The sequence below is a fragment of the Triticum aestivum genome, chromosome 7A (genome assembly GCF_018294505.1).
Source record: "Triticum aestivum cultivar Chinese Spring chromosome 7A, IWGSC CS RefSeq v2.1, whole genome shotgun sequence".
NCBI classification, from domain to species: Eukaryota; Viridiplantae; Streptophyta; class Magnoliopsida; order Poales; family Poaceae; genus Triticum; species Triticum aestivum.
In genome coordinates, this window is record NC_057812.1 from 677,484,632 (window position 1) to 677,511,698 (window position 27,067).

The 27,067-nt window shown below is 45.8% G+C and overlaps 2 protein-coding genes across 2 annotated transcripts; both read right to left on the minus strand.

Annotated features, from left to right (window-relative positions):
* Nucleotides 1-634: 634 nt before the first annotated feature.
* On the minus strand, nucleotides 635-2,300 carry LOC123149231 (magnesium-chelatase subunit ChlI, chloroplastic). Its single transcript, XM_044568840.1, has 3 exons — nucleotides 2,120-2,300; nucleotides 1,930-2,015; nucleotides 635-1,857 (listed from the first exon to the last, which is right to left on the minus strand). The coding sequence occupies exons 1-3, from the start codon at nucleotides 2,238-2,240 to the stop codon at nucleotides 799-801; spliced, it is 1,266 nt and encodes a 421-aa protein (XP_044424775.1). The 5' UTR covers nucleotides 2,241-2,300; the 3' UTR covers nucleotides 635-798.
* A 4,579-nt stretch (nucleotides 2,301-6,879) lies between these two features.
* Nucleotides 6,880-12,843, minus strand: LOC123153713 (citrate-binding protein-like). Its single transcript, XM_044572697.1, has 2 exons — nucleotides 12,589-12,843; nucleotides 6,880-7,275 (listed from the first exon to the last, which is right to left on the minus strand). Exons 1-2 carry the CDS (start codon nucleotides 12,841-12,843, stop codon nucleotides 6,880-6,882), a joined length of 651 nt encoding a protein of 216 aa, XP_044428632.1.
* Nucleotides 12,844-27,067: the final 14,224 nt, after the last annotated feature.

A 27,067-nucleotide genomic window follows, 5' to 3' on the forward strand; every position in this document is an offset into this window, starting at 1 on the left:
GGAAGATAGAAGTACACTCTTTTGTGGACAAATTTGGAAGCTAGATGTACACTCTTCACCGGATGGAGGGAGTATGTCATGTTTTAAAGTAGGTAATAATGCCAATAACAGAACTTCACCGAGCTGTGCTTGTGGATGGAGTGTTCATTCTTTTGTTCGACAAGTTTTAACACAAAACTGCTCAAAAGACTGGGAAGACATCCTCTTTATTTGTTCAAATAGTTAGCTTAACAGAGATTGAATTAACCAAATGTTCGGCACTTTCCATGGCAGCAAACTGCACACGCACACCACTAGTTCAATGCAACTTGACAGCGTTACTACTAATAAATTTCTATTTCTGATGCACGAAAATAAGTAGTGGCTGTCAAGCAAATGATGTAATGGATACATTCAGATTCAGACTTGCTGTAAATAGTACAAGCCTCCAAGGCAAAACTGAATCTGTTCTTCTCTAGAACTGCATCTTACATGATCACATGGCTGATGCTTGGGCCTGGGGCTTTCTTTCGATTCAGCTCCTTGAGAAAACAGGGTACTATTCCGACGGCTGCACAAGTGCATATTTGGTCTGAGCAGGGGCACGAAGACAGGTCGGGGAAAGTGCTAATATGAGCCCAAGCTCAGAACAACATAACAAAGTTCACCATAATTAACGCTCGGTACCACTGTTTTCTATACAATGCAGAATATAGTTCGATAAAAGATGATTTACGAAAGGTGCTATAAAAGTTTACAGCCGAACAAAAAGCCTTCTGCCTTACATTGTGACAGAGAAACATTTACCTCGAGAGCAATCTAGCCAAAGACTTCATAAAACTTCTCAACTACAAGCAAGCCCGAGTCGATCGATTCGAGTGGGTCTTTACGGAGCCGATGCCTCAAACAGTTGGGAATCACGGTGGCAATGTCCTCCACTGTCACGATGTCCCTTCCCTTTAGGGCAGCCAACGCCTTGGCAGCCCTGTTAGTGACAATGTCTCCTCTCAGCCCATCCACATTCAGCTCAGAACACACCTGGGATATCTTAACCCGGAGATCATGGTCGAGCTGCACAGAACCGAGGTTGCTCCGAGCGGATGTGATCTGGTCCTGGAGCTTCCCTTGCTCCTCCAAGTAGGACTGCCGGAACGTTTTCGGGTCCTTGTCGAACCGAGCCCTCTCCTCCACAATCTTCACCCTCAGCTCCGCGTCCCTGACCGTGCCGACCTGCGCGTGCATCCCGAACCGGTCCAGCAGCTGCGGCCGGAGCTCGCCTTCCTCCGGGTTACCGGACCCAATGAGGATGAACCGCGCAGGGTGGGAGATGGAGATGCCCTCCCTCTCCACCGTGTTCCACCCGGAAGCCGCGGAATCCAGCAGAACATCCACCAGATGGTCGTCCAGCAGATTGACCTCGTCCACATACAGTATCCCCCTGTTGGCCTTGGCGAGCAGGCCTGGCTCGAACGCCTTGACACCTTCGGTGAGCGCCTTCTCAATGTCGATGGTGCCGCACACCCTGTCCTCGGTGGCGCCGAGGGGCAGGTCGACCATGGTGATCTTGGTGGTGGTGACGGGAAGGTCCTCGCCCTTGAGGAGGCGGTCGCGGACCTCGGGGCCCATGACCTCGGGGTCGAAGGGGTCGGAGTTGAACGGGTCGCCGACCACGACGCTGATGTCCGGGAGCAGGTCGACGAGGGAGCGGACGGTGGTGGACTTGCCGGTGCCCCGGTCGCCCATTATCATGACGCCGCCGATCTTGGGGTCGATGACGTTGAGCAGCAGGCAGAGCTTCATCTCGTCCTGCCCCACGATCGCCGGGAACGGGTACACCGGCCGCTGGCTCTCCTTCGCGGCCGCCGCCGGCTTGGTCTCCTACGAACATGAGAGTAAACAGTACCGCATTGTAGGCAGGACAGATTTGAGGGTTTGGGGGCGCATCAGTACCAGCTCGGCGGCGGAGGGGGCAGCGACATTGCAGACGGCGAAGCGGCCGCGGCGGAATCCTCTGCTGCCCCTGCACGGAGCCCGGGCTGCGCGTGGTGGGAGAGAGCTCGGGTGAGTGAACTGGGAGGGGGCCTTTGGAGATTCCGCATTCCTGGATTTCAAATTAGAGGGAGGGGGGAAGAGGCGATACCTGAGACGGCGGCGGTTGCGGCGGTGGTGAGGGAGAGAGGGCGGGAGGTGGAGACGGAGAAGGGGAGGGCCGGCGAGGCGGCGGCGGCCGACGCCTGGGAGAACGGGGAGGCCATGGCCATGGGACGAGGACGAGGGGAGTGGATGGATGGAGGGGGCGAGGGGATAAGAGAGGGATTGGGAGGCACGGGTTGGGACTTGGATAGGCCGGACGATGTTTTCTTTTCTGAGGGATGGGCCGGAGTAAAGCTCGCCATATGGGCCATGCCTCGCGGGCCGGCCCATGGATATGGATTTTCGGCCCGGCATGGACCTGGCATGAAACATGACAGAGAGCGAGATGCTAATTAAGGGTACGCTTTCTTCTAAAAAGAGGTAAATACACCAGTGATGCTTTAACTTGCCATGGACGTTCACTTTAGTGCCTGAACTTGAAAAAGACGCCGAATTAGTTGTAAAACTTGACATGAACGTGTAAATACGGTGCTAATCCGGTCTATAGACGTAAAGTGCATCGACATGGCACAATATATGGCTTATGTGGCACTGACATGGCATGAGACCCATTTATATCTACAAAACATAATTACTTGAATACTATCTGTCTCTATGATTACTGAGCCTGCCTGTCAGTACGTTAGCAAAAATAATATGAAAAATGCGCCGGAAAGGACTTGAGCCAGCAACCTGCTGCTTGTGAGCTGGTCGCACTAGCCACAACATAGAATATGATTTGATAACTAAGATGGCCTCTCATACTTAATGTATTTTAACTAAAACTCTTCTGTCCATAAATGGGCTGCAGCCAGTGGCTCATTTTACACACGTTATTTTCTAAAAAGTACATAATAATCATAATAAGAAAAGTTAGATTCAAATATTCATGTGTTATTAATAATTATCTCATGCCACACAAACATCAGTGTACACAAAATATAAATATCTAGAGGTATACAATAAAATAGCTTATTAAAACTGTAATTTTTAGAAATATTAACTTATAGTTTAGAAATCTCTACATCTATAAAATATTCAGTTGGTGATGATGGTGTGTCTGCCATTCGTCATTTTTGACTATTAGATCTACATCTAAAAACTGTGAGGTAAGTTGTAACCTTTTTGTAAAAATAGCTCACTTCTCTGCTCCAATGTCTAGAAAACACCTTAGTATCTTGAAAGCAACCACATCTCTCCCTCACCTCATCAAAGCAGCCCGAGAAATTTTTTTGAGTGCAACATAATATATTTTTAGTGATATATGTGTATCAAAAGTTCAAAACTAGAGTATTTTTTTCAAGTTTGTGAACAAGTATTATTTTACTTTAGATCCGTTGCAATGCACGGACACATTGCTAGTTAATATTGTAAATATAACCCATGAGTATTTAAAAATGTTTGCAAATACAAACATTTAAAAATATGCATATAAATATTAAAATGTTTGAATAATTGAAAGAATATGTACAAAACTGTAATATAAAAGCAATATATTATTTATATTATACAAACATTGTTATTATTCATATATTATTTCATTACTATATATTTTAATTATTCATATAATTGTTAAATATAATCCATGACCGTGTATTTTAAATGTTTGTATTTACAACATTTTTTAATACCCATTGATTATTATTATTTTTATTGCAAACTGCTTTATATTTATTTGGTCTGCACACGGATATTTGTGTAGCATGAGGTAATTATTTATTACACGTGAATATTTGAATCTAACTTTAATTATTATGATCATTATTTATATAATTTATACATTAAAAAATAGCCTGTGCAAAATGGGCCACTACCTGCAGCCCGTTGATGTACATGATAGTTTTTGGTTCAACCACATTAAGCCAGAAGGGCCATCATTATTGTCAATACAATTCTGGTTTTGTTGGCTAGCGCAAGCATGGACCAAGCGTCATGTTGCATGTTCAATTTCTGTCTAGAGCATTTTTATGTTATTTTTCTAATTACAGACAGGCGGGCCCACTAATCATAGAGTCATAGATTACTAAGTTATCCTGTTTCATAGCTACAAGTGGGCCCCTTGCAATGTCAGTGCCATGTCAGCCACATACGAATCCATGTCGACGTACTTTATGTCTACGGAGAGGATTAGCACCGTATTTGCATGTTCGTGTCAAGTTTTAGAACCAGTTTAGCGTAATTTTTAAGTTTATATACTAAAGTGAACATCCACAGTAAGTTCAAGCACCACGGGTGTATTTACCTCTTTTTAGGATGATAGCTGTCCTGACTGGATGGGTCTTGTTTCGTTGCTACACTGTGCATAACGAGAGATTCAAGGCAAATATGTGAGCTTTTTTCTCCCATTTCCCACTCACTCTCAAATTTGAATTAAATTTTTAGCCTCACTCCCTCAAACCTGAAAGTATTCTTTTTCATTAAACCTTTTTCCTTTTTTCATTTTATTTTATTAACTTTATTTATCGGTTTTGCTGAGCCAATTTTGTAGCCCTCCGATCATCACACTAAGATTCGGGATGGCTTTTGTTCGTTATCGCGGGAGCGACGCATGCGCGGCTCGTCCGTACGAAGTGCAACCCTTGTGCGTGTGTTCTACCCATCACTTTTTTACGATTCCACGGACGAGCGACGGGTTACTTTTGCTTGTTTGCACAACCTGAGCAATGTGGGCCTCCTTCTTCTTTTACCTTAGCCTTTTGCATGTGTTGTTATTTGTTCACTATAGCTTCTAGCGATAATCTCTTTGTAATGACTTAATTTTTCTTTACCTTTTTTCTCATGATTGAATGTTGTGTTTTTTTTGCTTCCAATTTTTTTTCTTATTTCACTGTACATAGTAGAATACTGTTTCACTATTTTCTCTTTTCTTAACATTAGTATATTTATTTTATCTTAGCTTAATGTTCATTTTACAAATTTCAAAATGATTGCTTAGGGTTTAGTTTTACAAAATTTGTCTCTTATAATTATTAATTTTGAAATTCACCGTGTCAACACAATAATGAAGTTGAGATTGAAAAAAAAGGGGTCGCAACTGTGGTCTGGAGGGGGAGTTGTCGGGGCCACTTGCATGTCCACCACTAGACATGCAACTGCAAGCGTTATAACATGGCCGCAACTGCATGTTTTCAAGAGAGGTTGCAACTGCATGTTTGTAAGGCAGGGTCGCAAATGCATGTTTTTCAAGAGAGGCCACAACTGCATGTTTTGAAAAGTCGACCGCAACTGCATGTTTTTAAGAGGGATCGTAACTACATGTTTTTCAAGAGAGGTCGCAACTGCATGTTTTAAAGAGGGACCACAACAACATGTTTTTAAGGTGGGTCGTAACTGCATGTTTTTAAAATGAGGCCGCGGCTGCATTTTTACAAGAAGGGTTGCAACTGCATGTTTTCGCAACTACATGTTTTCAATATAGGTCGCAACTGCATATTTTTAAGATGGGGTCGTAACTGTTTGTTTCTCAAGAGGGGGTCACAACTGCATCTTTTCCAAGGCTGGTCGAAACTGCGTGTTTTTTAAGGTGGGTCGTAACTGCATGTTTTTACAATGAGGCCGCAACTGCATGTTTTCAAGAGGTGTCACAACTGCATATTTTCAAGATAGGGTCGTAACTACATGTTTTCCAAGAGGGGCGGCAACTACATGTTTTCAAGGTAGGTTGCAACTGCATGTTTTTAAGGTGGGGTTGCAACTGATTGTTTTTCAAGAGGGGTCGCAACTGCATCTTTTTCAAGGCTGGTCAAAACTGCATGTTTTTTAAGGTGGGTCACAAATACATGTTTTCAAAATGAGGCCGCAACTGCATGTTTTCAAGAGGGGTCGCAACGGCATATTTTCAAGATGAGGTCGCAACTTCATGTTTTCCAAGAGGGGCCGCAACTACATGTTTTCAAGGTAGGTCGCAACTGCTTGTTTTTCAAAAGGGTCACAATTGCAGGTTTTCAGGAGGGGGTTGCAACGGCATCTTTTTCAAGGCTGGTCAAAACTAAATGTTTTTAAGGTGGGTCGCAAATGCATATTTTCAAGAGAGATCACAACTAAATGTTGTTAAGATGAGGTCACAACTGCATGTTTAAAGAGGGGTCGCAACTGCATGTTTTTCAAGATGGGTCCAAAAGTAAGTTTTTAAATGGGATATCAACTGTATGTTTTTAAGGCATGTCGCAACTGCATGCATTTTTAGGGGGGACCGCAACTGCCGGCTTTAATTCATGGTTTTCTTAAAATTGTGATATTTTTGTAACATTTATGATTTTTAAAGTTCACCAACTTTTTTTTAATTCGTGATCATTTTTTAACATTCATGAATATTTTTCATATTTGACAAATATTTTTCAAGTAAGCGAACATTTCAAAATCGGCAAATAATTTTAAAATAAAAAATCACATGGTTTTTGTGGAAATGGAGCAACAGGAAATTGACATAGCTCTATTATTATACTTGCAGCGCCATTTTGCCAACACATTATAGCAAAATGGAACAAAAGGAAATTGACACAAAGTCATGGTTAATTAGTTTGTGGCGCTAATTATATAAAACATTTTTTCTTACAAGTTTTCACCTAGCTTCATCATTGCTACAACAACTAGTAGTTCTGCTCCTATTCAACATCGCAATAACGCTAGTGGTTCTGCTCAAGCCTCTTGCCGCACAACACGAAAAGTTACTAGGCTAAGAAAAGACAAGAAAACGCATTAGGCTAGCCCATGTCTCAGCTAGACGAGTTCTAGCCAATCCTTGTTCACGGCTCTTGCTTGTTTTCATCAATAAGCTTCCTTGGTGAAGAGCCTGACGTCTCTCCACCGCGACTCCAGGAGGTGCGAGGGGGCCGTCTGAGTGTACACCCCGAACTTGAAGTAGTGTATGTCGCCGCCGCGCCCCGCTACACGCAGCCGCTCCTGGCCGTCGATGAACATGGTGAGCGTCCCTGCGCCGCCGACGTCGTGAATCACGTTGAGCCTGAACCACCGGTCGTAGATGCTGCGGTCTACCACCCGCGTCCAGTCGTCGTAGTACACCAGCGCGCCGCCGTAGACGTGCAGCATGAGCGTCGTCGCGTGCTTCGCCGCGCCGAACACCTTCATGATGGACACCCCCGTCGTGCCCGAGGGCACGTAGGTGTACCCCTTGAACTGCCACACGCCGGAGCTGTAGTTTTGCTGCGCCACGGGTTAATTGACAAATTAATACCGCACATGGATAATGGACTAGTAGACTGAGGTTGATTATAATTTTTTTTTGTAAGATCCAGCTGATTGCTGGCTTGTATTGATTGAAAGCAGGGAGCAGGTGACAAAACATCAAGTGCGAGTAGTGATCCGAGGATCAAAGGAGGTAAAAGAAGAAAAAACGAAAGAGAACATGTAAGGTGCTATGGCTATTCTCTCAGGGCGGCTCCCAGAAGGGGTGCTCGAAAAATGCTGCTCCTGCTTGTCGCCAAAATTCTAACGTTCGTTGGATGGCTGTTGTGATGCTAGCTTGCGTCACCATCTTGCCTCTGAAGGTGCTCTCGTTTCTAGCCTTCCAAATCTCAGAGAGGATGAGGATGATGGTTGCCTTGAGGGCTTTTTTGTGCTCGGGCCGCGCTGCACCGAGCATTGCAGCAATGATGGCCGTCGGCTTAGTCTTGTTTTGCCATTGCAAAGGGTGGAGTGAGCTGCATCCACCTCTGGCTGCTGCCATCGTCCATACTTCAAGCGATAACGGGCATTGCCAGAACAAGTGCATGGAGGATTCCAAGTTCCGGACGCATAGCTGGCAGAAGTACTCATTTGGCCATCCTCTCCGTTGGAGACGGTCGTTGCACCATAATTTGTTTTTAAGTAGCAGCCATGTGAAGATCTTCATCTTAGCCGGTGCCCAGGTGGTCCAAATCAGGTTCTTGAAATCGGATTTGATGTGGCCTTGAAATTGCGCCTTATAGGCAGAACTAGCAGTATAGATTCCTATGCTTCATGCTTCCATTTGATGGTGTCGCTGACGTGATCTTGGAGGCGAATACCAGCAGCTTGTAACCATCTGTGCAACCTAATTGTTTCCGACCAAAGGTGCTGAGTATCTCCATGGGCGAGGTCTTGAATCCATGTGCCATTTGTCAGAGCTTGCTTGACCGAACGGTTCTTTCTTCTAGAGTGGCTGAAGAGAGCAGGAAAGGCCGTCTTCAGGTTGCCCGAGCCTGTCCATGGGCAGTGCCAGAAGGAGACCTTCTCACCGTTGCCCAGCGTGATCAAGGTGGAGGCAGAGAAAAGAGCTCGGTCTCCCTCGTCGCAAGGCAGCTGCAGGCCAATCCATGGTCTGTCGGTGCTGGTCCAGGACAGCCAAAGCCATCGCAGCCTTAGCGCTCTACTGAAGCGGTTGAGGTCCAAAACTCCCAACCCGCCATTGTCAATAGGAGAGCACACTACAGGCCATGCTACCTTGCATTTTCCTCCACTGAGTTCTTCTTCTTGTGCCCAAAGGAATTTCCTACGTACTTTGTCAACCTCAGTAAGAAATTTCTTTGGCGCACGGAGTACAGACAGAGCAAAGGTAGGCAGCGCTGTAAGCACGCTGCATACCAAAACCTTTCTGCCCGCGATGGTCATGAGCTTGCCCTTCCATCCCGTGAGTCTTGCCCTAATCCGATCAAGGATGAACTGGATGTGGACTAGGCGCAGTCTAGAAACAGTTAGCGGGAGGCCTAGGTATCTTAAGGGGAAACCCACTGTTGCCCCACCAAAATTGCACAGGGTGTGTGGGAGATTGATCTCCTCACAGTGGATGGGGGTGACGGTCGACTTTGCAGGGTTTATTTGCAGCCCGGTTGCTTGACCGAAGTCGCGAAGAATGTCGAGCAGGGAGTCGACCTCTGCTTTCTTTGGGTTGGCGAAGATTACAGCGTCATCAGCGTAGAGGCTAACCCGAAGAGAGATGTCTCTGCCAGGCAGATGGGCGATTAGCTCTAACTCAGTTGCTTGTTGTAGCAGTCTGTGGAGGGGGTCGATGGCGATGATGAAAAGGAGGGGTGAAAGCGGGTCTCCCTGCCGAAACCCCTTGTGGTGACGAATGTTATGCCCTACAGTGCCATTTAGCAGGAAGGATGATGATGCCGATGCGAGGAGTAGCGCAATCCAATCGCGCCAGCGTGCAGAGAAGCCTAGCACTTGCAGTAGTTCTAGCAAATACTCCCACGACACATTGTGAAAAGCCCGCGCTATATCTAGCTTGAACAGGAGCGTCGGAGTTCTCTTCCTATGGAGCGATCTGATGGCATTCTGAACAAACAGAAAACTGTCTTGCGTGCTTTTGGACTTCAAGAAGGCCGATTGGGCCGGCGAGATTATGTGATGGATTACTGCTGATAGCCTTATTGAGAGCACTTTAGCAATAAGTTTTGCAACTAAGTGTATCAGGCTGATTGTTCTGAAGTCTTGAATCCTCTCTGCACCATCTTTTTTTGGGATGAGAGCTACTATGGCAGTGTTCAAATTGTTGAGACCTCCCCCCACAAGGTGGTAGAACTTGTTGAAAGCTTGTAGAATATCTGCCTTGATCAGTGGCCATCAGGTTCTAAAGAAAATTCCCGTGAATCCGTCGGGCCCAGGCGCCTTCTCTAGGGGTGAAGCTTTGATCGCCTCCCAGATTTCTTCTTCGGAGAAAGGGTTGTCGAGGCCGCCCGCTTGGAGCGTTGGCATCTTGAGTAAGTGCCGGTTGATGCCAGTCGTTCTCGCCGTCTTGGTCCCGATGTTGTCGTGGAAATGACTGTAGATGGCCGCTTCTTTTTCCTCGTGTGTTGTGACAAGCGAATCGCCCACCTTCAGGCTATGGATGTGGTTTTTCCGTCTGCGAGATCTCATCTTCACATGGAAAAACTTTGTTCCCCCATCTCCCACCCGGAGCCAGGTCAGGCGGGAAGCTTGGCGCTTTCTGGCGCGGTCGATCGCCGCCAGACCCAAAAGCCGCAGCTTTAGGAGTTTTCTGAGGTTGAATTCGGCGTCAGACAAATGCCGGGTCTCCTGAGCCACATCTAATCGGAGCACAATTTCTGCTGCTATATGAAATTGAAGCCTCGCATCGCTGAAGTGTGTCTTGCTCCAGATTTTCAGGTCACGCGCTGTGCGCTCCATCTTGGTGTGTAGGCGCTGGAAAGCGCAGGAGGATTGCACCGGTCTGTTCCAGGCAGCTGCCACTGTTTCACTGGAACGGGGGAAGCGAGGCCAGAAGCTCTCAAATTTAAAATTCGCACGGCGTGGCGGGGCACTTGTGTCAGCTATGATCAAAGGGCAGTGGTCTGAAGTAGCCGTAGAAGCCGCCATCACTGCAAAACTGTGGAAAAGGGATTCCCAGGCTTGGTTGCAGAAGAACTTGTCAATGCTGACAAGGGTGGGATCTTGACGCTCGTTGCTCCAAGTGTAGCGGCGATTCTTGCACTTTATCTCCTTCAGGCCAGCAGCATAGGATCGTTATTCGATTCGCTACTGCGACTTCACAGACAGAGGCGCGCTTAGCGGGGTGGTTCAACCCGCGCACGTTCCAGCACATGATCAGAGGGAGTTTGTCATTCATGGGGAAACTGATATTTCTCCGATAGCTGAAAATCACTAATTGGCCTCAGGCCCAAACAATACACCACCTCTCTAGCAGGGGCACGCCGGCGACCACCAATAGGCCCCAGAACACACCGGCGCCGAACTAACCACATTGGACTAGCACTACAGATTGTAAGCAAACCTAATTCAAGCCAACATCTTGTCGGCCGCCACCGGAGTAGGAACATGAATGGAACTAACATAACTAAACTACGGCCTCCTCAGCAGCTCCATCAGGTCCGGCCATGCTAGTCGCGATCTTCAGGGCGTCGGCGTCCAGACGTGTCAGCTTGGTAATGACCGCAATGTCAACCTCGGAGAGTGGCTCGTCAAACCGCCGCAGGAGGGCCTCGGCTACCTCGGTCGTCATCTTCTCCTTTGGCCCCAGCAGCCCCAGTTCCTTGACGATGCGGAGGGACGCGCGTTGGGCCACCGACACGGTGGAGGAGTTGGCAGCCTGACGGGCGCTGTGGCGAGGGACGGCCGGCGGGCAGGTGAGGCAGCCACCAAAGGAGGGGTGTTGCTGCGAAAGAGGCGTCGCGGCTGAGCTTGGTCTCCTTCTTCGGCGATCTCAAGCTGGCAGACGCGGCTGGTCACCGCTCCCAGCTGCACTTCCAGTGTACAGGCGGCCGTGGGGGTGGAGCGGTTGAACTGGCCACTGGCAGAGGGGGTCGCAGCTAGCGTGGGGCTGAACGCGTCAAGCTGCGGGTCCAGCGGCGCGGTGTCACGCTGCTGGGTGTTGTCGAAGTCGAGGGCGGCGGCCACCATGGCGTCGGTGGCGGCTTGCACATCAGCTGCCATGTTGTCGACGATCACGGAGGCAACTGTTGGCCGCTTGGCCGCCTTGAAGAACTCGTCGACCGGGTCCTTGCCCCTGTTGCTGACGGCGGCGTCATCCCCACCATCCTGGGGCGGTGGTAGGGGGATCGAGCAGCGGCGCTGGGGGAGGGGGGGCATGCCGCACCAGTCGCAGATTTCTTCACATCGTGGCAATGGGTGCGCGCGCCCCTGGAGTGGCGCCAGAGAGCGGCTACGCTGATGCAGAGCGGGGGCCGGTGGCTGGGGGGCAGGCGTACGTCCACGCCGCAGGAGGGCATCCTTCCAGGAGCGACGGCCGCCGCGCCCGGCGCCGTCGTCTTCGTCACGGTCGCGCCCGTGGCCACCACTGGGCATGCCGCGGCAGCCTAAGTCAGCAACTGGTGCTCGACCCAGGCGTTGCTGGCGATCGCCGCGCTGGCCATCCTCGACCTCCATCGTCCACGTGCCGGAGAGGACCTCGGGGAAGGGGCGGTCGTCGTTGTCAGAGTCAGAGGATGGCAGCCCGCTCTGCCCAGAGTGGGAAGAGCGCGGCGAGGGCGGCGTCCAATCTTCTACACGATCGACGTGGATGAGCATGGTGTAGTCGGCTGTGGCCGGCGGGGGAGCCACACGCCTGTTGGGGGGAGAGAATCCCTCCATCTCCTCCACCCGACCGGCACCGCGCGACAGCACCCCCAGCGTATGCTTGGTGGGGATGTTGGCGACATCGCCGGTCCAGACCCAACACGCAAAGGTTTTGGTGTGGCCGCGCTCATGGGTCCGGCTGTCGAGGCGGTCGACGCGCACACGCTTGCCCAGGATCTCCTTCGCCCCCTCAACCGACCAGTACTGCATGGGGACCTTCTCGATGACGACGTGGACGTGCAGGTTCATCGTGTCGAAGATGGTGTGGTCGTGCTCGTGCCACGGCGCAATGTTGAAGGTGGCGCCGTCGACACGAACGAAGCCCCTCGGGACGGCGTTGACTTGATGCGCCGGCTAGCTGAAGATGACGAGGTAGTGCTCTGGGTGGTGGGCTGTGACTCGCAGCATGTGTTCGGGGACGGTGAGCTGCACCTCGATTGCCCTTCCCACCGCCATGGGGACGTGGCGGATCTCTGTTCGTGGCCGGGTGTGGCTGGCTGGGCTATGAGGCTTGTCAGTACAGTACACCCACATCCGCCGCATGCCATTCACGAGCTCGTATCGCTGATCCAGCGGCACGTCGTATGGACTCTGCACCGGGAGCTGCGCATCAGTGAGTGGCACGGTGATGAAGCCGGTGGTGGGGTCGCACCCCGCGGCGTTGGCGCCGTGCGTGGCGCATGACAGTGCCAGGAGGAGGATGAGGAGGAGCGGCATAGACCGTCTGTGTAAGTTGGGAGCCATTTTGCTAGTTAGCTAAGCAAGCCCCTAATGAAGCAAGCCTCTGATCGATGTGTGTGTGTGTATATATGCACACAATGTGCGTATAGGTTCGTACTTCCTCCGTTCCTAAATATTTGTCTTTCTAGACATTTCAAATGACTACTACATATGGATGTATGTAGACATATTTTAGAGTGTAGATTCACTCATTTTGCTCCGTATGTAGACAGTTGTTGAAATGACTAGAAAGACAAGTATTTAGGAACGGAGGGAGTAGAACTCAGCCTTGTGTTGCGATGGCTAAAATATGATTTTTCAGATTCTTAATGTTGAAGTGCACCTGTGCACGTTACAAGCCTGAAGTCTAAACTCAAGCAAACGATAAGCTTACAAAACTAGATACACTGTTAAATTGCGATCCAAATTCTAGTATCGTATTGAACTAGACATAATACATATGGTGTGGGCCTTTTGCGTTGGTACCGACGCGTACAAGTACAACTTGTTTACTTGTCTTTTAAGAACTCTCATGTATTGCCCTCTTATATACCCCATGTAGTCGCATCTCAGACGGCTTGTCGTCTCGTGCTTGTAATACTTCTTCTCATAGTGATCGCGCCTTCGTGCGTCCGTAGTTTTCTTTCACAAGGGTTTTCACGTAAAAATCCATGTCTCTTTATCTCGTTTATTCTCGTTATTATCTAACAAATGGTATACAGAGCTAAGGTTTCAGAAACGAGATTTGAAACCAGAGGTTAGGGTTGCGGCGTCCTTTGCGCCGCCGCCGATGCGACTTGGCGATCTGAAGCCAGATCGATTCTGGAGCAGTCGCCCGGGAAGGCGAGACCAACAGGAGTCAAGAGTTTCTTTTCCTGCGTGCCGTCCGCCGCGGCGATCGGTCCAATCCCAAGTCGGTTCCGAAGTGTTTCGTTCGTACGCGTGCATATTCCCCAAGGCTGCACCTGTTGTCTGATCCGCCGAGTTGCCGTCGTTGCTGCACGTGCAAGACTCAAGTTCCGAGGCATCACCTCATCCACCGAGTTGCCGTGCTACACGTGAAGACGTAAGCAAGTACTAGTACTCAAACTAGTACTGCTAGTTGCTTACTAGTTCATCTACCTTTTCCATCTTTAATTGCTACGGCCATCAGCAACTACCAGGTGCTATTTTCTCTGGTTCTTTGTCCGCATATTAATTATGTTAAGAATTTTTCCACCGGCTTGTACTATTTTGTGTACACAGATTTATTTACTCATGGCTTTCATGAAGTACGATTTTCCGCTGCTGGACCGTGACACAAGGTTTACCCTATGGTAAGTCAAGATGAGAGCATTGTTGGCACAGTCCGACTATGATGAAGCACTGGATAGTTTTGGAAAGAATAGAATTCAGGACTGGACTGCTGAGGAGAAAAGAATTGATTGTAAGGCTTTGTCAAAAATCCAACTCCATTTGCATAATAATATTTTGCAGGAAGTTTTGAGCGAGAAAACTGCCGCCGCTCTATGGTTAAAGCTGGAAGGGATTTGCATGACTAAAGATCTCATCAGCAAGATGCATCTGAAGCAAAAATTATTCCTGCACAGGTTACCCGAGGGAGGTAATGTTTTGAATCATATTTCAGAATTTAAGGAGATTATACCCGATCTAGCTGCAATGGAGGTTAAGTATGAAGAGGAAGATATTGCTTTAATGTTACTTTGTTCATTGCCAAGTTCTTATACCAATTTTAGAGACACCATATTATATAGTCGTGATACTCTCACACTTAATGAAGTTTATGAAGCTTTGAACTCTAAGGAGAAGATGAAACTAATGGTGCCTCATGATGGTTCAAGTTCATCCCAAGCCGAGGGATTATCTGTTCGTGGCAGGACAAAGGAGAAGAACTCACACAATGGAAACAGAGGCAAAAGTAAGAACGGCCACAGGGGTCGGTCGCAATCCAGAGACAAGAAATATTGCAGGTATTGCAAGAGAGACGGGCATAACATCTCAGAGTGTTTCAAGTTGCAGAACAAGGAAAAGAGAAAAGGTAACAAACAAGGTGACAATTCTGCTAACGTTGCTCGTGATGATAGTTCCGATGATGCTCTTGTCGTTATTGCTGGATGTGCTGAGACCAATGATGAGTCGGTACTTGACACTGCATGCACTTTTCATATGTGCCCGCACAGAGATTGGTTTAATACTTTTGATTCCACTACTTCTGCTGGTTCCGTTTTGGGTTTTGATAATTCACCATGCAAGATTGAAGGCATAGGTTCTATTCGAATGAAGATGTTTGATGGCATAATCAAAACTTTGACAGATGTTCGGTATATTCCGAAGATGAAGAGAAATCTTATTTCTATGAGTGCCCTTGATGCAAAGGGATACAAGTATTCAGGTGAAGATAGTGTTTTGAAAGTCACCAAAGGCTCCCTTGTTGTGATGAAAGGTGACTTAAGTTCGACCAATGGTCTTTATTACCTTCGAGGTTCTACCGTTTCAGGTAACGCTACTCCGGTTGTTTTAAAGAATTTTGATTGTGATGCTGCTAACCTTTGGCATATGCGTCTTGGACATATGAGTGAACTTGGTTTAGCAGAGTTAAATAAGAGAGGTCTTCTTGATGGATATGAACCTGGTAAATTAAAATTTTGTGAGCATTGTATCTTCGGCAAGCACAAGAGGGTGAAGTTCAACACTTTGACTCATACAACCGAAGGTATTCTTGATTATGTGCATTCTGATTTATGGGGACCATCTCGCAAGAAGTCACTAGGTGGTGCTAGGTACATGCTGACTATAATTGATGATTATTCGAGAAAAGTTTGGCCTTATTTCTTGAAGCATAAATATGAAGCATTCTCAGCATTTAAGGAGTGGAAGATTATGATTGAAAGACAAACTGAAAAGAAGGTAAAAATACTTCGCACTGATAATGGTATGGAATTCTGTTCTAAGCAATTTAAGAATTATTGCAAGTCTGAAGGCATTGTCAGACACTACACCGTTCCTTATACTCCTCAACAAAACGGTGTTGTTGAGCGCATGAACAAGACCATTATTTTTAGAGCCCGTTGCATGTTGTCTAATGCAGGTTTGCATAGGCGTTTTTGGGCTGAGGCCGCTTCCACTGCTTGTTATCTCATTAATCGCTCACCACCTATTGCTCTTAATAAGAAAACTCCAATTGAGGTATGGTCTGGTTCACCTGCTGATTATTCACAGTTGAGAGTTTTTGGTTGCACTGCTTATGCTCATGTTGATAATGGAAAGTTGGAGCCTAGGGCTGTTAAGTGCATCTTTCTTGGTTATAAGTCTGGTGTTAAAGGTTTTAAATTGTGGAATCCTGAAACCCAGAAGATTATTATTAGCAGAAATGTTATCTTTAATGAATCTGCTATGTTACATGATGTTTCATCTACTAATGTTTCTGTTGAGAGTGAACGGCAGCCTCCTATCCAGCAACCTAATGTTAAGGTGGAGCATGTTATTGACTCAGGTGATACATCTAGTAATTAAATTGTTGATGCACATGATGAATCCTTCGTTAATGATGATCATGTCACTCCCACTCCAAATCAGCCTATTGTTCCGCCCAATTGGAATCTTGCACGTGACAGAGTTAGACGGGGTATTAATAAACCAGACAGGTTAATTGAAGAGTGCAATATTGTTTCTTTTGCTTTATCTGTTGCAGAAGAAATTGAAGGTAATTCTGAGCCTTCTTCATATTCCGAGGCTATTATTTCTGGTGATAGTAATAAGTGGATGACCACTACGCATGATGAGATGGAATCACTTGAAAAGAATGGCACTTGGAATTTAGTAAAATTACCTAGAGAGAAGAAACCTATTCGTTGCAAGTGGGTTTTAAGAGGAAAGAAGGTGTTTCTTCTAATGATGAGACAAGATATAAAGCAAGGTTAGTTGCTAAAGGTTACAGTCAGATTCCAGGTATTGACTATAACGAAGTCTTTTCTCCTGTTGTGAAGCATAGCTCTATTCGCACTTTACTCAATATTGTTGCCATGCATGATCTTGAGCTTGAACAATTGGATGTTAAAACTGCATTTTTACATGGAGAATTAGAAGAGGATATTTATATGGAACAACCTGAAGGTTTTGTTATTCCTGGAAAAGAAAAGCTTGTCTGTAAGTTAAAGAAATCTCTTTATGGATTGAAGCAATCTCCAAGACAGTGGTACAAGAGATTTGACACCTTTATGCTCTCTCAAGGTTTCAAAAGGTCTAATTATGATAGTTGTGTTTATTTGAAAACTATCAAAGGTTCAACTATTTATTTGCTCCTTTATGTTGATGATATGCTTATTGCTGCAAAGAGTATGTCAGAGATCGATGAACTAAAGAAGCAATTGAGTAATGAATTTGAGATGAAGGATTTGGGTGCAGCAAAGAAAATACCTGGTATGGAAATATCCAGAGATAGACCGTCTGGAAAAGTGTATCTCAGTCAGAAGGGATATATTGATAAAGTTCTTTATCGTTTTAATATGCATAATGCCAACCGATGAGTACTCCGTTAGCTGCACACTTCAAATTATCATCAGCTTTATGTCCTAAGTTAGATGCAGATATTGAGTATATGTCTAGAGTTCCCTATTCGAGTGCAGTTGGTTCACTTATGTATACCATGGTTTGTTCTCGTCCTGACTTATCATATGCATTGAGTGTTGTCAGTAGATACATGGCTAATCCTGGAACAGAGCATTGGAGAGCAGTTCAGTGGATTTTCAGATACCTGCGAGGTACTTCTAATGCTTATTTACAGTTTGGGAAAACTAGAGATGGACTTGTTGGTTTTGTTGATTCTGATTTTTTTGGTGATTTGGATAAGAGAAGATCACTCACTGGTTATGTTTTTACCATTGGTGGTTGTGCTGTGAGTTGGAGAGCAACTTTGCAGTCTATTGTGGCTTGTTCCACTACTGATGCTGAGTATATGGCTATTTCTGAGGCATGCAAAGAAGCTATCTGGTTGAGAGGTTTGTACACTGAGCTTTGTGGAGACTCATGTTGCCCTACCGTATTTAGTGACAGTCAAAGTGCTATATATCTTACAAAGAATCCAATGTATCATGAGAGGACAAAGCACATTGATATCAGATTTCATTATATTCGAGATGTTGTTGCTGAAGGCGATTTGAAGTTATGCAAGATAAGTACTCATGATAATCCAGCTGATATGATGACAAAGCCAGTTCCGACCAATAAGTTTGAGCTTTGCTCAGGCTTAGTTGGTATTTCTCACTAGTCTTATGGACTTTGACGCACAAGGTGTTTAAGCTGATTTGGACGGAGTTATTCATTTTCTTAGACTACTGGAGGGAATTTGGCTCAAGGTGGAGATTGTTAAATTGTGATTCAAATTCTAGTACCGTATTGGACTAGATGTAGTACATACGGTGTGGGCCTTTTGCGTTGGTACCGACGCGTACGAGTACAACTCGTTTACTTGTCCTTCAAGGACTCTCATGTATTGCCCTCTTATATACCCCATGTAGTCGCACCTCAGACGGCCTGTCGTCTCGTGCTTGTAATACTCCTCCTCATAGTGATCGCGCCTTCGTGCATCCGTGGTTTTCTCCCGCAAGGGTTTTCACGTAAAAATCCGTGTCTCTCTGTCTCGTTTATTCTCGTTATTATCTAACATACACTACATTTTCCTAGATAGAGCATAATTAGGAGGATATTCCAAATGTGTTTCGACCATGGCCATGAGGTTTTTTTAACATCCATATCTACCAGGTCAACACTACATAAAACAACAAGAAACAAATAATTGGCTTTTTAATTATCAATCTTACAAGAATTATAAAAAGAAATTGAACATTCAAACCAAAATCAGTTTCTGTTTCAACAAATTGAAACTACAATTATAAGTTCTTTTATCTTCAACTCTCAACTACTGTCAAGTTCACGATGTCATGTTTAACTATCAACCTTTTATTGATGTTTTGTTTTGTTTTGAAATTCCTTTTTTTAGTATGCAATAAGTAATATTTGAGTATTGAAGTTTTTTTAACACAGTACAAACACCAATGCTTAAACATACGCATATACACTCATTGATATGAATGCACGCACACACCCTAACCATATGAGCACCTTTGTGAAACCGAGCCGACACTACACCTTGAGATTGACAAAGTCGCCACAGATGTCTTCGTAGTCGACGCAAAAGTCTCCTCCCACTGAATATACATCGTTAGAAGACATGAAATAAATTGAGAAAAATACAACCACCAATACAAAATCTAGAACTTGAATTCTATTGAGTTGGTTTCACCACAAGAAAACCTAACAATTTAAGCTATGCTCAGTTCGCATTGGAGTACTGAAGTGAGTATGCGACAAATATATAGCTTGGAACTAACACTTCTTTTGGAAGCCCCCACTAGGTCAAAATAATATTTTGACAACATACGTGTCATCAAAGTTTGTTTGTAGCATTTGGGAGCATTGTATGCTTTCTATAGCACGACACGGAATGGTAGTGGAAGCAAACACACTACAAAAGTTGTTTAAAGAGTTGTTTGTATTCTTTTTTTTTCGGCAAAAGAGTTGTTTGTATTCGTTAGTGGGCGGAAGAAAAATTGCATGCGGCCAGCAGAGCACCCAGCGCGGGTTCATTATTTTACTTGGACGCGACACCGCTTGAGATATTTCTAAGTCAAGTTAGCTTTTTCTTTAACACAGTACAAACGTAAGCGCTCACATACACGCGTATACACTTACCCTTATGAACGCACACACGCACATCCTATTCTTATGAACATCTCTGAAAGACTGAGCCGGCATATCATCTTAAAATTTACAAAGTCATCGTAAGTACCTCGTCATCGACGGAAACGTCTCCTTTTACTAAATGCGCATCGCCGAAAATCCTGAAATAAATCCAGAAATAAATGCGAGCATCAGGACTTGAACCCTGGTGAACTAGAGATACCACGATCCCTCTAACCATCCAACCACAGATTGGTCCGCCTAAGTCAAGTCGGCTTGCATTATTGTCTTTCAGAGTGGTAAAAGTGGACCAACACCAAGCGGGACTCTATATGAGACGATCGTTCTTGACAAGCCAAACCGGCCTATCTGTGCTAATAAAAAGGAGGATCAGGACGGCCGAGAATAATTGGATAAAATTAAAATAGACTAGACAATATATCGTGCATTGTTGTGGGAACTTTCTTAAATTAAATGTATTATAAGGACATGTTTGCTTGCTATCAGGGAAAATACAATAGGATGATGTAGCCAGGCTGTAAGGCTTTAAATATTATATTTTTAATGACTTGGATGAAAGAAGAAGAGAGAGAAAAGAAGCGGGCTACCGATTAATAGCCGGCTATAACACGCGCTCGTACAAACTATGTGAGAGAGAAAGGTAGGTCATATTTCAACAAAGTAGTACTTATTTATATGTGACTATTGTACTTGTGGGCTATAAGGTAAGCTATAGATGATGTGACAAGATCATATAGCCAGCGCCCAGCTATACTATTAACCATGTTCTCATGACAGGTTCACGCTGGCTGGCCTGAACTACACCTCACATGTGTCGGATTGGTGTCGTGGGAAAATAAGGGCATGTACAATGGTGGCAAATTTTGACCCTCAAACATCCGCGGACGTGTTCGTGAACAGTGACCGGGTGGCCCTCAAATTTTACAATTTACAACCACGTGTCCTATTTTCAAAACATTTGTTACAGGGCCATGCACGTTGATCATCATGTCCATCTTAGGCCGGCTGGGTACCGAAAATTACTCATACTTAACATTTTCACACTCGTATTAGTCCCACCTCACCGACTGATGAGCTAGTTGACCAGCTTAAACATCCGGGCCGTCCAGAAAAGATACGCTTCTGACATCATTGCATCCTTTGTTAAGGATATGAAACATTGGTGTCGGCTTTCTTTTGAATTACTATGTATCCATGCATCAAAACAAAATAAAATCTACTGTCATTGTAGTAGAGGTATCAACGTACATGATCGAGACAAACTTGACACTCGATGAACAATTATCAATCAATGAAATGCAATCTAGTGTCAAATATATCTCGATCACACAAGAACAACCAAGCTTGCCGCCATACGCTAGCCCGGCTATTTAAACTGGGCGGCGTCTGCCTCGCCGGACAATCTCGGACTAAAATTTGGTTGCACCGATAAGAGATGGCAGAGTTTCGGTCGCTACAGGTGGGACTGCGACGACCTGCAACGGGGATCGGCGGGCTTGCCCGGACGCCCCATATCTGCATCATATTTGGATTGGATATGAGGGATGCCGGTTAGCCCCGACATTTGAGGTCCGTTTAAGATATTCATCTGGGTCAGATTTTCGTGACCGGACAGTCCCCCGACGTATGAAGCAGGTATGATAGGTCTGGTTATACATGTTCTAAGTAGGCCAATACCATCAGACCGAGAACATGCACCAAACACAAAGACCAGACAACACTCGGGGGGACACCCAAGCCAGGCGTTACGTGTCGTGGACGCAAACCAAACTGACTCTAAATGTGTGCCTAGCCTGATTGTCTCGAGAAGAGTGATTAGCCTGATTCGGTTAATAATGTAAAAGATAAAAATATTTAGTGCATGCAATGTGGTTAGCTTGTGATAGACGTCCGAGTTCTTGCGCCTAGTCTACAGCCTGGACTAATCACAAGCCATGAGCACTATGGTCCATCCGTGTGAAAATTCTTTAACCACTAAAGGACGAAGTAGCATTCTACGCTGGAACCAAATACGCACGCACCAGCTCAGCTTGACCATGCAAAAATGACCACCAATCTTAGCGCAACCAGTAAAAATCCTCCCGTATTCGTCTATAGACAGGGGGCCAGTCCACGGCACGAATGCGGGAGACAGTCATCCAAACCGTAGCCGCATACAACAACTCAAATCAATTGAACGAAATTTGTTCAAATAAGTCTGAATTTCATATAAACACGACCGGATTTCATATAAACATACTAGATTTCATATGAACATGACAGGTTTCATTACAATTACATCAAAAAGGTGCTAGTCAGGCTCTGGAGTATAATTAATACCTAATCTAAATGATCGCCGGCGTCCGGTCCCATGTCTGGCCATCAGCCCGAGAACTGAAGCTTCACCGTCTTCAGTTCCGCCTCGGTGCTCTCCAGCCCCGCCTCGGCGCTCTCCAGCCCCACCTCCGTAACCTCCTCCTTCAGAGCCCCGTGAATTGAAGCTGTCCACCTCCACGTCCCCGCTTGGCGTCGATGAAAGGGGAGGAACGGTGGCCTTCCTGGGATACGAGCGGCGATCTACTATGCACTACTCTTCCTCGCTGCCGGCGGCTCCCGCGTACATGCCGGCTTCTTCGTGGTCGTGGCGTCGGGGTGCGGCCTCGGAGTTGTCCTCCTCGTCGGTCTCGCCGAACAACGCCTCACCCACCTCTTCGTCACACTCCTTACCGGCGGCCACCACCTCCGCCACCCGCTGGCGGTACTGCCAATGGGCGAGGCGGATCTCGGGGCAGAGTGGTAGGACTCGAGCAGTGCCTCCTGCTCCGCCAGGTCTGCGTCTAGCGAGACCGCCCTGCCGCCGGCGACCTGTTCCTCCACCTGCAGATGCTCCTATAGGAGGTTGTGGTTCTAGTTAGCGTCGGCATGCGCCTCCCGGAACTGCTCCTCCCACACCTGTTGGGGAATGTAGTAATTTCAAAAAAATTCCTACGCACACGCAAGATCATGGTGATGCATAGCAACAAGAGGGGAGAGTATGTCTACGTACCCTCGTAGACCGAAAGTGGAAGCGTTTATCAACGCGGTTGATGTAGTTGTACACCTACACGATCCGTCCCGATCAAGTACCGAACGTACGGCACCTCCGCGTTCAGCACACGTTCAGCTCGATGACGTCCTCGCCTTCTTGATCCAGCAAGGGGGGCGAAGTAGTAGATGAGTTCTGGAAGCACGACGGCGTGGTGACGGTGTTGGTGAAGAACAATCTCCGCAGGGCTTCGCCTAAGCACTACGAAAACTATTACGGAGGATAAACTAGAGGGGACGGGGTTGCCGGCACACGACTTGGTGTTTCTTGATGTATCTTGGGTGCTAGCCCTACCCCTCTATTTATATGTTGAGCCTTGGGGTCGAAACTTGGAGTAAAAGCCTACACAAAGTCGGTTTCACCTGAAAGGCAAGAGTCCTTCTCGGACTCCAGGGCCAGACGCTAGGGTTCCCGGCGTCTAGCCCCTGGACTCCGCACAACTTCCTTTTGCGCATTCCAAAAACCTTGTGGGCTTTCCCCTTTGGCCCAAATAAAGTGTTCCCATACCCAAACATTTCGAAAAACATCCGGAACCCCTTTCGGTGAATTCCGGAACCCTTCCGGTGACCAGACACTATTATCCCATATATCAAACTTTATCTCTGGACCATTCCGGAGTTCCTCGTCATGTCCGTGATCTTATCCGGAACTCCGAACAACATTCGGTTACCAACATACATAACTCATAAATACTATATTGTCAACGAACGTTAAGCGTGCGGACCCTACGGATTCGAGAACTATGTAGACATGACCGAGACACTTCTCTGGTCAATAACCAATAGCGGAACCTGGATGCCCATATTGGCTCCTACATATTCTACAAAGATCTTTATCGGTCGAACCGCATAACAATATACGTTGTTCCCTTTGTCATCGGTATGTTACTTGCCCAAGATTCGATCGTCGGTATCTCAATACCTAGTTCAATCTCGTTACCAGTAAGTCTCTTTACTCGTTCCATAATGCGTCATCCCGCAACTAACTCATTAGTCACATTGCTTGCAAGGCTTATAGTGATGTGCATTACCGAGAGGGCCCAGAGATACCTCTCCGACAATCGGAGTGCCAAATCCTAATCTCGATCTATGCCAACTCAACAAGTACCATCGGAGACACCTGTAGAGCACCTTTATAATCACCCAGTTAAGTTTTGACGTTTGGTAGCACACAAAGTGTTCCTCCGGTAATCGGGAGTTGCATAATCTCATAGTCATAGAACATGTATAAGTCATGAAGAAAGCAATAGCAGTAAACTAAAATAGTCAAGTGCTAAGCTAACGGAATGGGTCAAGTCAATCACATCATTCTCCTAATGATGTGATCCCATTTATCAAATGACAACTCATGTCTATGGTTAGGAAACATAACCATCTTTGATCAACGAGCTAGTCAAGTAGAGGCATACTAGTGACACTCTGTTTGTCTATGTATTCACACATGTATTATGTTTCCAGTTAATACAATTCTAGCATGAATAATAAACATTTATCATGAAATAAGGAAATAAATAATAACTTTATTATTGCCTCTAGGGCATATTTCCTTCAACACCATGTACATATAATGGGCACGAGCCTCGCCGATGGTCATGGTGCAATGCACCGGTGAGGGTGGAGCAAAGGAGGAGGGTGCAGCGGAGGAAGAGGAGGGTGGAGCTGGCTCGTTGGTGGAGGCGTCCAAAATTTGCACGCTGTCGTCAGAGGCGTCCTCCTACTGCCTGTCGGCCTGCCAGTCGACAACAATGGTGGCCATCTCCTTCTTCTGCTCCGACATTAGCCCGTCCCAGAGAGCTTTGGCGGTGGAGGGATCTTGGCGGGGAGTGGTGCGGAGAGGGATGACTGTGGCTATGTGCTACCTCTTGAGCACTGCGTTGGTTTTCCTTGAAGAGGAAATGGTGGTGCAGCAAAGTAGCATAAGTATTTCCCTCAGTTTTTGAGAACCAAGGTATCAATCCAGTAGGAGGCTACGCACGAGTCCCTCGCACCTACACAAACAAATAAAATCCTCGCAACCAATGCAATAAAGGGGTTGTCAATCCCTTCACGGTCACTTACGAAAGTGAGATCTGATAGATATGATAAGGTAATATTTTTGGTATTTTTATGATAAAGATGCAAAGTAAAGAAAGCAAAATAAACAGAAAAGGAAATAGCTTGTTGACGGAAGATTAATATGATGGAAAATAGACCCGGGGACCATAGGTTTCACTAGTGGCTTCTCTTGAGAGCATAAGTATTACGGTGGGTAAACAAATTACTGTTGAGCAATTGACAGAATTGAGCATAGTTATGAGAATATCTAGGTATGATCATGTATATAGGCATCACGTCCGAGACAAGTAGACCGACTCCTGCCTGCATCTATTACTATTACTCCACACATCGACCGCTATCCAGCATGCATCTAGAGTATTAAGTTCAAAAGAACAGAGTAACGCTTTAAGCAAGATGACATGATGTAGAGGGATAAACTCATGCAATATGATATAAACCCCATCTTGTTATCCTCGATGGCAACAATACAATACGTGCCTTGCTGCCCCTACTGTCACTGGGAAAGGACACCGCAAGATTGAACCCAAAGCTAAGCAATTCTCCCATTGCAAAAAAGATCAATCTAGTAGGCCAAACCAAATTGATAATTCAAAGTGACTTGCAAAGATAACCAATCATACATAAAAGAATTCAGAGAAGATTCAAATATTGTTCATAGATAAACTTGATCATAAACCCACAATTCATCGGTCTCAACAAAACACACCGCAAAAGAAGATTACATCGAATAGATCTCCACAAGAGAGGGGGAGAACTTTGTATTGAGATCCAAAAAGAGAGAAGAAGCCATCTAGCTAATAACTATGGACCCGAAGGTCTGAAGTAAACTACGCACACTTCATCGGAGAGGCTATGATGTTGATGTAGAAGCCCGCCGTGATCGATGCCCCCTCCGGTGGAGCTCCGAAAAAGGCCCCAAGATGGGATCTCACGGGTACAGAAAGTTACGGCGGTGGAATTAGGGTTTTGGCTCCGTATCTGGTAGTTTGGGGGTATGTAGGTATATATAGGAGGAAGAAGTACGTTGGTGGAGCAACATGGGCCCCACGAGGGTGGAGGGCGCGCCTGGGGGGGGGGGGTAGGCGCGCCCCCTACCTCATGCCCTCCTGGTTGCTTTCTTGACGTAGGGTCCAAGTCCTCTGGATCATGTTCGTTCCGAAAATCACGTTCCCGAAGGTTTCATTCCGTTTGGACTTCGTTTGATATTCTTTTTCTGCGAAACTCTGAAATAGGCAAAAAATAGCAATTCTGGGCTGGGCCTCCGGTTAATATGTTAGTCCCAAAAATAATATAAAAGTGTATAATAAAGCCCAATAATGTCCAAAACAGGATATAATATAGCATGGAACAATAAAAATTTATAGATACGTTGGAGACGTATCAAGCATCCCGAAGCTTAATTCCTGCTCGTCCTCTAGTAGGTAAATGATAAAAACAGAATTTTTGATGTGGAATGCTACTTGGCATAATTTCAATGTAATTCTCTTAATTGTGGTATGAATATTCATATCCAAAAGATTCTAGACAAAAGTTCAATATTGACATAGAAATAATAATACTTCAAGCATACTAACTAAGCAATTATGTCTCTTCAAAATAACATGGCCAAAGAAAGTTATCCCTACAAAATCATATAGTCTGGCTATGCTCCATCTTCACCACACAAAGTATTTAAATCATGCACAACCCCGATGACAAGCCAAGCAATTGTTTCATACTTTTGGTGTTCTCAAACTTTTTCAATATTCACGCAATACATGAGCGTGAGCCATGGACATAGCACTATATGTGGAGTAGAATGGTGGTTGTGGAGAAGACAAGAAGGGAGAAGATAGTCTCACATCAACTAGGCGTATCAACGGGCTATGGAGATGCCCATTAATAGATATCAATGTGAGTGAGTAGGGATTTCCATGCAACGGATGCACTAGAGCTATAAGTATATGAAATCTCAACAAAAAGAACTAAGTGGGTGTGCATCCCACTCGCTTGCTCACGAAGACCTAGGGCATTTTGAGGAAGCCCATCATTGGAATATACAAGCCAAGTTCTATAATGAAAAATTCCCACTAGTATATGAAAGTGATAACATAGGAGACTCTCTATCATGAAGATCATGGTGCTACTTTGAAGCACAAGTGTGGAAAAAGGAAAGTAGTATTGTCCCTTATATATATTTTTGGGCCTTCCCTTTTTTGCCTTTCTCCTTTTTTTTTGGGACAATACTCTATGAATGATGATCATCACACTTCTATTTATTTACAACTCAATGATTACAACTCGATACTAGAACAAAGTATGACTCTATATGAATGCCTCCGGCGTTATACCGGGATAGCAA

Bases quoted from the DNA above. Each gene is read 5' to 3' on its own strand.
- LOC123153713 (XM_044572697.1), bottom strand. From the start codon at position 12,843: ATGCCGCTCCTCCTCATCCTCCTCCTGGCACTGTCATGCGCCACGCAC. The intron at 7,276-12,588 runs GTCCCCATGGCG...CCCGTGGCGCAG, and splicing joins CACGAACAGAGATCCGCCAC to CAAAACTACAGCTCCGGCGT.
- LOC123149231 (XM_044568840.1), bottom strand. From the start codon at position 2,240: ATGGCCATGGCCTCCCCGTTCTCCCAGGCGTCGGCCGCCGCCGCCTCG. The intron at 2,016-2,119 runs GTATCGCCTCTT...CACCACGCGCAG, and splicing joins CGCAACCGCCGCCGTCTCAG to CCCGGGCTCCGTGCAGGGGC. The intron at 1,858-1,929 runs GTACTGATGCGC...TCATGTTCGTAG, and splicing joins CCCCCTCCGCCGCCGAGCTG to GAGACCAAGCCGGCGGCGGC.